At 43.2% G+C, this 10657-nt stretch overlaps 1 protein-coding gene across 1 annotated transcript in view; it reads left to right on the top strand.

Annotated features, from left to right (window-relative positions):
* Positions 1 to 8178, top strand: part of Copa (coatomer protein complex subunit alpha) — a 42027-nt gene extending 33849 nt beyond the window's left edge. Inside the window, exons 22-33 of the mRNA XM_028785723.1 lie at positions 1289 to 1377; positions 1567 to 1690; positions 2408 to 2497; positions 2669 to 2778; positions 3538 to 3615; positions 3771 to 3839; positions 4354 to 4490; positions 4757 to 4943; positions 5024 to 5134; positions 5420 to 5581; positions 6687 to 6881; positions 7141 to 8178. Of these exons, the coding sequence (XP_028641556.1) occupies positions 1289 to 1377; positions 1567 to 1690; positions 2408 to 2497; positions 2669 to 2778; positions 3538 to 3615; positions 3771 to 3839; positions 4354 to 4490; positions 4757 to 4943; positions 5024 to 5134; positions 5420 to 5581; positions 6687 to 6881; positions 7141 to 7200 (1412 nt within the window). The 3' untranslated portion in view covers positions 7201 to 8178. The remainder of the gene's footprint in view (positions 1 to 1288; positions 1378 to 1566; positions 1691 to 2407; positions 2498 to 2668; positions 2779 to 3537; positions 3616 to 3770; positions 3840 to 4353; positions 4491 to 4756; positions 4944 to 5023; positions 5135 to 5419; positions 5582 to 6686; positions 6882 to 7140) is intronic.
* The last annotated feature ends 2479 nt before the right edge of the window (positions 8179 to 10657 follow it).

The raw sequence follows: 10657 nt of genomic DNA, 5'->3' as shown, positions 1-10657 counted from the left end.
TGTGTGTGTGTGTGTGTGTGTGTGTGTGTGTGTGTGTGTGTGTGTGTCTGTCTGTCTGTCTGTCTGTGTGTAAGTTAAACTTGTGGGAGCTGGTTTTCCTTTCACTTACTGTATTTCTGGGATTGAACTCAGATTGGTAGGCTTGGTGACAAGCCTTTATCTATTGAGCCATCTTGAGGGTCCGGATTTCCTATTTCCAGATGAGGATACTCAGACTGTAATTTCTATGCAAATGTTACAAAATCTGAAAAAAATCTCTAAAACTTGAAACATTTGTGATGTAGTTTCCAAAGAAGAATATTTAAATTATAGGTCTTTTTAAAATTATTTTTTAACAAACATTTAATGTGTAATAGATTATAATATAACACTTTTAGTAACAAGTGGCAAAAGAACTCAGATCTTTTCTAGTTGTGACAGCAAACTCAGATGTTTGAATAGTATGGGGTCAAGGGTCACTGTCGACAGGGTCCCATTATAAAGCCTTGGTTGGCCAGGAACCCACTGCATAGAGCAGGTTTGCTTACTTCTCCCTTGGCTTTTTCTTTTAGCTCCTCAAGTTTCTTTCCTTTTTTCCCTTCTTACCTTTTCATCCATCTCATTGGCATACTTCTTGGGCTGTTTCAGAGGATTGCCACATTTGTGGTGTCTATTGCTCCTTTCCAAGTTATATTTTAAAACAACTAAGAGAACCAACTTCCAACAGATTGTCCTCTGGCCTCCACATGTGTGCTGTGAGACTCAAACATAAATATGCACACACAATACATATACAAGAATTTTAATAAATAAAACAAACATCCCTCACAGTTAGAGTGTGCCTTAGCTTTTGTTCAGTGTGTGTAAACTTGCAGTCAAAGTTTGTCAGGGCTACAGACACACAGAGACCCAACAGGAGACGAATTCATTTCCACACTCACATGTGTGGGTGTGGGTGTTCCTTGGGTCTTATTCCCCTTTGTCTGAGAAACAGTATCATCTTGCCATGTTACCTTCTTTATCACAAAGTTTACAACATGGCTCATGGTTTCCTTCAGAACAGGTTAACAAGATGACACCCAAATCAGAGTCTACAGTTATTATAAGCCAATCTTGGTGTGACATTCCATCACTTGTGACATACTCTGTCCATTAGAAGCTGATTAACAACTTCAGCCTACACTTATGGTTGGGTATTATGCAAATATTTACATACTGGGAGGTAGGGGTCACTTCTTCCTCAGGAGTCTACCAAATTAGCATTCTCTTGGTAATGTACCTATACCACAACCCCTGTCTTTTCCTGTAGAATCCCTGGCCTATCTCACAGCTGCCACACATGGCTTAGATGAGGAAGCCGAGAGCCTGAAGGAGACATTTGACCCTGAGAAGGAGACAGTGAGTGTTTACACAGATGTCTCTGATAACAGGATTCATTCCCATCTTGGGATAATTTAAAATCATAAATTTTATTCTGCCACCTAATTCCCAGGGTGCGGGAGATAAGTCAAGAGGAAGCAGCACAACCCTTCGTGTATGATTCATGAGAGTTATTCACATTTAACATCTTTATTCTCCACCACTCAGATCCCAGACATCGATCCTGATGCCAGGCTGCTCCAGCCTCCTGCTCCCATCATGCCGTTGGATACCAATTGGCCCTTATTGACTGTGTCCAAAGGGTTCTTTGAAGGCTCCATTGCAAGCAAGGGTAAGCACCCATTTCTCCTATAACACTTTTTAAAAATTTGTTTTATAGAGAACTATCCTCTGCACAGACTGTAGCAATAGTCACTTAGTAAAGATTTCAGAAAGAAATTCTAAGAGTGAGCAGCCAGAGACAGCCAGGTTTTAGTAACAGGACTTAGTTCTCTCCTACTCAACAGGGATTGAAGCCAAAGCCTTATGCATTCTAGACAAGCTCTCTCCCCTGCTGCCACCGTCACCACCAAAACAAAAAAAACCTCTGGCCATCTCTCTTCTGTTTCCTTTCTTTACGGAAGCTCCTTCAGGTTAGCATAAATATATATGACAAAACCAATAACTCAAAGTAGATGGATGGCTCAGTCAGTAAAATGTCTACCACGGAAGCATGAGGGTCTGAGTTTGGATGCCCAGCACTAGAAGTGGAGACACACGTACACACATGCACACACATGCATGCGCATTCACACATATACAGAGCAGAACAAGACTGAACCTTGGCAGTTATTTTTGTCTTTTGTTTGGGATTTGTTTTGAGATTTAACAATACAATATAACATATTTACTGACGTTCACAGTTACCAGTTTCTAAATGGACAGCACATATTTCTGAGGACACAGCCCTGAGTAACTTTTGAAAGCGTGCACCTTGCTTGCAGAGGAGATCAGTTGCACTTGAGACTTGCTAGGCTTTAACAAGGTTCCTCTGTCCTTCCCATGGTAGGGAAGGGAGGAGCACTGGCTGCTGACATTGACATCGACACTGTTGGCACTGAAGGCTGGGGAGAGGATGCAGAGCTGCAGCTGGATGAAGGTAAGGATGCTGGTTTAGGACTGCGCTGAGGTGTTGGGCTCCATGGATAGACATTATTTATGGAGCAGTCTACAAGTGTCTAATTCATGGAGCCAGTAGGATCCTAATATTGTGCCTTTGTGGGCTGGGGTTCCCACCCAAGTCTATTTTGATCATGGATTATCCTTACAGATGGGTTTGTGGAGGCTCCAGAAGGTTTGGGAGAGGAAGCTCTTGGCAAGGGACAAGAAGAAGGCGGTGGCTGGGATGTAGAAGAAGATTTGGAGCTCCCACCTGAGCTGGTATGTGAAGTTCCTGGAGTTTCTATCCTTTCCACCCTATAAAAAATTTGTGGGTCTCTCTTTCTCTCTCCCTCTCTCTCTCCCTCTCTCTCTCTCCTCTTTCTTTTTCTGTCTCTCTCACACACACACAGACACACACACAGACACACACACATACACACCCTTTGTAGTGTGCCTGTCCTGAAGTCTCCACAAAGGAGGGGTTCCAGCAGAGCCTCCTAATCTGATACATGGCTCCCACTGGAAATGGGAGAGCCAGCATTTTTGACCTTGTTGTTTCAGTTTTTATATAGCGTAAGAGAAGGGGATGTGCAGCCTCCCTCTAATCTGATGCTTATCTTTTGTTTGAAAGAGAGACATGCTTAGTATCTGAGCTGCAGCTTCTGGCGTTTGATTTTGGTCTTGGTGAGGTGGCTTCCTTTCTGCCCTTCTATAGCTGCCACCTCTTTTCTCTGCCACCTCTTTTCTCGAGCGAAGGTTAGCATCTAAGTGTTGTGTCTTGAGTTCGTCAGAACACAGTACTTGTATGGCTATGGAAATGTCTTAGTTTTACATAGCCTGGGAACGTAGCTCAGTTGGTAGGATGCTTTGCTATCATGCACAAAGCCCTTGATTTGATCCCCTCTATATGTAAATCAGACATGGTGACATAAGATGTTAGGTAGAGGCAGGAGGATTCAATCCTTGCTACAGAGTGACTTTGAGGCTCTGTCAAACTCTATTTAAACACAAAAACAGCCTTCTTTTTTTCCCTTCTAGGATGTACCCTCTGGGGTGTCTGGTGGTGCTGAAGATGGGTTTTTTGTGCCCCCAACCAAAGGAACAAGCCCAACTCAAGTAAGCAGGAAAACACAGTTATATAGAGATGAGTGCTTCTGGGCTGGTTAATATTTAGTAACTGTGTAAAAATATTGACTGCTTTTAACAGATATGGAGAAGAATTAGAAAGAGAAAGGAAATTTTTCATTTGCTTTATGTTTTCTATTTCTTAGATCTGGTGCAATAACTCTCAGCTTCCAGTTGATCACATCCTGGCAGGTTCTTTTGAAACAGCCATGCGGGTAAGTCTTCCCTAAACCCTTGGCCCGTCCTCCTGAGTGTGTATTCCAGAGTCCTGGGGGGGGAATGATTGACTCATCCTTTTAACCACATGGGAATGATCTGACCTGCAGGGCCAAGGTATATATTTCATGGCAGTTGTTGGCCTTGCCAAAGAGACTTGTTTCATAAAGGCCTTTTATCTGCTCTCCGCTTGGTCTGTGGTTGTGTTTGCCAGTCAGCCATTTCTACTGCTTACATTAGTAAAATCAGCACCTCTTCCTGAATGGGTGTTTATTACAGACACTGTACCAAGTGTTATGATGACTTAACAGCCATGAACATTTGTCATCACTGCTGGTTACTCTAAAATGCTTTCTATAGATGTTAGAATGGAGTAGATTCTATAGTCGACTGTATTTTGGTAGTGAGAAAGCAATACAGAGAAGTAAAATACCTTGCCCAAGTTTGATTTAATTTTTAGTTAGTAGAAAACAAATCCCTATGTTTCTCTTTTTTTTTTTTCTTGTGTTCTAGCTTCTCCATGACCAGGTGGGAGTCATCCAGTTTGGCCCCTATAAGCAACTGTTCCTACAGACATATGCCCGAGGCCGCACTACCTATCAAGCGCTGCCCTGCTTGCCCTCCATGTATAGTTACCCTAATCGCAATTGGTAAGTCCCCTTGCTTCTTGCTGTGTGTTTCAGTCGGAGTGGATATTTCAGATGATAGCCACAGTGACATAGAATTGCCCCAGAGCTCAGGCTTTTAGGAGAAAAGATCTGCAGCTTGCTACTTTGGGGTTTGGTTTACACCAGCTGCCATCCTATTTCCAGCTACTTCCACAGTAGGGTGTTGGTGATTGTGTTTGATAGAAACAGGGCGTGAACCCTACTTTGCTATTCACTATTCTGCTTTCTTCATAATTTTCCCTTTCCAGGAAGGATGCAGGGCTAAAGAATGGTGTACCAGCTGTGGGCCTAAAGCTTAATGACCTGATCCAACGATTGCAGCTGTGCTACCAGCTCACCACAGTTGGCAAGTTCGAGGAAGCTGTGGAAAAATTCCGTTCTATCCTACTCAGTGTGCCTCTTCTTGTCGTGGACAATAAACAGGAGATTGCAGAGGTAGGAGGAGTCTAGCCACTTACTCAATCCTGGCACCTCCGTCTTGTCTGTGTCGTGACTGTCTTCTGCAACTCCTTCAGGCCCAGCAGCTCATCACCATTTGCCGGGAATACATTGTGGGTTTGTGCATGGAGATAGAACGGAAGAGGCTACCTAAGGATACCCTAGACCAGCAGAAGCGCATCTGTGAGGTATGATCTGTGAATCCAGCACTGCACAGGCACCATCCCCATAACCTTCAATTCCATCTCAGTTGTTTGGTTTGGAAGTTTCTTGGCTTTGGGGAGGAAGAGAAATTGGAGTCTATCTCCATGAAGAGGTACTTTATTTCTCCACTCATGGTTTAAGAGGTAGAACTAAACTGTATTATAGATAATTGTGTTGGCTTTGTAATTTTTTTTTTTTTAATAATTGTGTAGTGGTTTATAAACACTAGCTGAACATCAGCCCGCTATGTGTCCCTTTCTGTCCACTAGATGGCAGCCTATTTCACACACTCCAACCTGCAGCCTGTGCATATGATCCTGGTGCTGCGGACAGCCCTCAACCTTTTCTTCAAGCTCAAAAACTTCAAGACAGCTGCCACCTTTGCGAGACGCCTGCTGGAACTTGGGCCTAAGCCTGAAGTAGCCCAACAGGTACAGGGGAATTCCATCAATGACTTTGGGAAAACCAGATCTTAAATGGAAGGAGCAGAAGCCAATATCTTCTCTGAAACAGTATAACAACGTTCAACCCAAGAAAGCCAATAGAGTGCTGCCCTCTGGTTACTTACTGACCTTGGGGCATCCTTTTCCCCTTGAAACCAGAGAAATAATTTATTCAGATATGTTGAGTACATGGCATTCTAAAATACTCTCTGTAGATGTTTAAGTGGAGTAGATTCTGTAATTGGCTTGACTGTATTTTAGTAGTGAGAAAACAATACAGAGAAGTAAAATACCTTACCCAAGTTTAATTTCAATCTTTTTTTTTTTTATCTGTAGTCCTGGCTATCCTGGAACTCACTATGTAGACTAGGCTAGCCTTGAACTCACAGAAATTTTTCTGCCTCTGCCTCCCAAGTGCTGGGATTAAAAGTGTGCACCACCACACCCAGCTTGATTTAATTTTTAATTTGACATTTGTGCTGGGCTTACCGGCCCTTCTACTGTGGCATTGCAAGCTAGAGTGACCCTAGGGCTTGCACCTGCAGGTGACACGCCTCTCCTTAAGCTCCGGGTGACCCGTCCTGGCCTCTTATACTTTCCATCCATACTCCAGCATCTATGCCACCCAAAAACATTCTCCTTGGGCACTAGAAGTCTGTCTCAACTCTTTCTGGGGCCCAATCCTGATAATACCCGGACGTGACAGGATTGTGGCTTTAGAACAGTGGAGCCATGTTGGAGAAGGAGAAAGACTTCACTGTGTATCCCAGACTGGCCCTCAAGCTCCTGAGCCTCCTGCTTCTGCCTTGAGTTCCGGGAGGTAGCAGTACAACCAGCAGAGTGGCAATTGTCATTTTCTCACGTGCACCCTATACAGAGGATGGACGTGTTCTCATAGCATAGTTACATTAGTTATCGTGTTCTGGTTTTTGAGACTGGGTCTTAGTATGTAACTCAGGCTGTCCTAGAACTTGAGATCCTGTGTGCTGGGATTATAGAAATAGACCATCATGCCCAGCATATAGTTTCATCTTATATCAGAGATTGTGTTACTTTCTGTACTCTTAAATAAAATGTTCCTTCCTTCCTTTAGACAAGAAAAATTTTGTCTGCCTGTGAGAAAAATCCCACAGATGCCTGCCAGCTCAGTTATGACATGCACAACCCCTTTGACATTTGTGCTGCATCTTACCGGCCCATCTACCGTGGCAAACCAGTAGAGAAGTGTCCACTCAGTGGGGCTTGCTATTCCCCTGAGTTCAAAGGGCAAATCTGCAGGGTCACTACAGTAAGTACTGTCCTCAGGAACGTGTCTAGCAGGGTTGGGGTGGGGATCCAATAAAAAAGGATGTGTGCAGGATATTGAGAGAAGGGGCAGGAGAAGGACGCGTGTGCTGGTTCTCTCACCCTGCATTGTGACTGGGAAAGCTAGGGCTTCCTCCACTGTTCACTTGTCAGCACCACGTGTCCATCTGACTGCTCATCGGCAGCCACAGGGATAAGCTCTCTGCGGTTCTCTAACTTGATGCTGTTTTCCACTTCCACAGGTGACAGAGATTGGCAAAGATGTGATTGGTCTGAGGATCAGTCCTCTTCAGTTTCGCTAAGGCCCTTCCTTGACGAGCATGGTTAATCACATACTGTTCCTCAGAGTCTCTAGCTGCAAACCCTCAGTTTCCCCGTACAGCCTCGGTTTAGCTTGTTGAAGTTGGGTCTCCCTAAAATGTCATATCCTTTCTCTTCTCTGGCAAATCAGAAGTTTCAGGCTTGACTTTGTTGCTCCTGCAGACCTCCCTCTGGAAAGTTACTGTGCTTGTCATCGTAGATGCCTTTCAGCTTGGGCCTTCCAAGGAACAAAGGAAAACTCTGTGCTGGCCGTTTGTTTAGCAGATTCTTTAGTATTGATTCCTCCCTGACCTACCTACCACCTTTGTTTTAATTCCACTAGAAAGCAGCAGGATGCAATAGACGACGACATTTTTCCTCAGCCACACCAATGGTTAAACTATCCCATATTTTTCTTAGGCATTTAGTGTCATAAGTAGGTTCCTTCTTTATGTGGGCCCACACACTTCCAGGCTGAGGGGAAGTCATTTGGTTTTGCAAAATCTGTACCATTTTTCATTGATTTGTTTCTGTCCTTTATAACTTACCATCGTTCTTATGTTCTGTTGCTCTCACTAAATAAAATAAATCTCTGAGAGCCTCCTGGCTTGCCATTTCCTTCTTGGACACTTACTTTCATGACCCTGTTCACATCCATGTAGCTATCTCACCAGAGCAGAGTCTTTGCCTCAGGATCACTTTTTAATCATTGTATGCATTATATACATTTAAATTAATATTCACGACAAGGGGAAAAGGATACTTTTTTCCTTAGAGACATGGGAAACATAGCTCTGCATTGTTGGGGAATGGTAAAAAGAGTTCCCTGTTCCATATTTACTGCACCTTTCTATTCATTTCTAATTATAGCCAGTATTTGCTGAGCACCTATCAGTGTCCATCACGGTTCTCTGTATTTTACATATTACATGCACGTAAAAGACAATGAGGATATAATAAATTACATTTTATTATAAGTACGTGGTTGCCTTAGCTTCTTTTCCCATTGTGGTAAAAAACTCCCCTGACAAAAGCACTTTAGGAGAGACAGGGTTCCTTTGACTCACAATCGGGTGATAGTCCATCATTGCAGGGAAGTGAAGGCGGCTGAACCCGAAGCAGCTACTCACATACAGTCAAGAGCAGAGAGCACTGACTTCAAGCCTTCCTGCTAGTCCTCAGCCAGAGTTTTCTCTGTTTGTGAGACAGAGTCTCTCTTGGCTGGTGTGGAGCTTGATATGTAGAGCTGGCTGGCCCAGGACTGACAAGACAGGAGAAAAAGGGAAAGTCTACCTCCTTTTAATAGCTGCATTCTGGAGGCAGAGGCAGGTAGCTTTCTCCTTTAAATTCAGGACCTCAAACCTACCAAATGCTGCTGCCCACAGTGGGTAGGTCTTCCCATATTAAATAACAAAATCATTCTTCATAAACACATTGTCTGAGGTCCTTCACTAGGAGATTCTAGATTATGTCAAATTGATAGAACTAGCACAGTCGTCAGAGCATTTTGCTTCTAAGAGTAATTAGATATGTAATGATTTATTCCTTTGATTTAAAATACAAAATTCAGGCCCAGCCTGGTAGCTCCATCTGTTCTAGCGCTTAAACGGTGGAAATATGATCAAGGGTTCAAGACCAGCCAGGCACGGTGGCACGTGCTTTAATCCCAGCAGTTGGAAGACGAGGGACTGGAGAGGTGGATCAGCAGCAGTTAAGAACTTTGGCTGTTCTTCCAGAGTAGCCCAGTTCAATTAAGAATCCATAACTTAGTTCCATGAGATCTAACTCACTTTTCTGGTAAACACAGGTACTACATGCACATGGTACACAGATTTATATATAGTCATAACACATTCGTACACAAAATTATCATTTTTTAAGCCTAGGATAACCCCAGCTAGTTTCAGGGCTAGCCTGAACTACCCTATCTCAAAAACAACAAAACAGGCTAGTGAGGTGGCTCAGCAGTTAAGAGCAAGTATTGCTCTTCCAGGGGGCCTGGGTTCAGTTCTCATCACTCAGGCAAAGTGACTCACAACCACCTGTAACTCCCGCTTCAGGGTATCTGCTGTTTTCTGCTGACCTTCATGAGCACCTGCACTTAAGTGTCCACAAATGCACACACAGCTGCACAGAAGTGAACAGCTGAAGATGTAGCTCCATTGGTGGGGTGTTGGCCTAGTATGTGCATGCTAGTCATTTATACATACCCCAAATGCATGTGTGCATGCAGACACAATTTTAAATAATTTAAAATATTTTTAAGTATTAGCAGGCAGATCTCTGTGAATTCTAGGCCAACCAGTGCTACATAGTGAGACCTTGTTTCCAAAAAAGGTCTTCTTATAAGTTTACAAATTAAATTATAAATGTACACAAACATCCTAATGTGAGTTTTGTAAACAAACTCTGCTTCTTGAGGTTTAACTGGGGAAAAGAATGGATATAATTGTGAATATCAGTCAAGAATCTGAAATTAATCAAAAGCAGTGGTGAGCCATTAAGTCCCTAAGCAAGTATGGAAAAATTCTCTGAGAGGATAAGGCATAGTGGTGTGTATCTGTAATTATACTATTTGGGAGGTATAGCCAACAGGATGCGGGGTTCTAAGCCACCTGGGCTAAATGAGCCAATTGAAACAAGCAAGAAAGGGGAGGAAAATGCTATAAAATACTGTCTTTTCAGTATTCATTGTATATTAGGAAGGCAGAAAAATCCATTGGGGGCAAATAAGCATTGAAGTAGGATTCTAGAAATATAGAATAGAAAAAAAGAGGTGTGATTTAATACCACCACCCTCGAGGCAGAGGCAGGAGTAGTTTTTTAGTTCAAGGCCAGCCTGGTCTACAGAATTCCAGGAAAGCCAAGGCTACACAGAGAACATTCTTGATAAAAACAAAACCATCCCCTTCCCCACACACACACACACACAAAACAGAAAGAATTCGAAGAATCGTGTTTGTTTTTTAGTCTGCTTAATTCTGTGTTTCCAATTCTATCTCCAGTCAACCCTTACAGGGAGGGCCGACCCTAATTCATTTGTAGATTTCACTGTGCTGGGCACGATTGTATACAACACTAGAAGCTCACTACATGCTAAAAATAAATTTGGTAATCTTCGTTTATCTGTTTTGTGTATACGTCAAAGAGCATATGCGGAGGTCAGAGTCCAGTGCATGGTAGAAGTCTCTCCTACCATGTGTGCTCTGGGGATGAAACCAAGATTGTCTCAATTTGGCAATCCTGTCTCAATCTAAAAATTGCTCGTTTAATAGCTTCATATTTTAGCTGAGCCTTGTGCTGTAATCTCTGTCCTTGGGAGATGGAGACAGTAGGATTAGAAAACCCTGCCTGAAAACAAAACCTCTCCAGATTAGAGACAACACGCAATAAATCCTCCCACCCCTTCTGTCCCACCCCCTCAATCCAGCTGGGCTCGATGGGTCAAGTACTTGGGAA

The sequence above is a fragment of the Grammomys surdaster genome, unplaced genomic scaffold, assembly GCF_004785775.1.
Source record: "Grammomys surdaster isolate TR1022 unplaced genomic scaffold, NIH_TR_1.0 125341, whole genome shotgun sequence".
In the NCBI taxonomy this organism is placed as follows: domain Eukaryota; kingdom Metazoa; phylum Chordata; class Mammalia; order Rodentia; family Muridae; genus Grammomys; species Grammomys surdaster.
The sequence above is the reverse complement of the archived record's forward strand: the minus strand, read 5'-3'. Positions and strand labels throughout refer to the sequence as shown.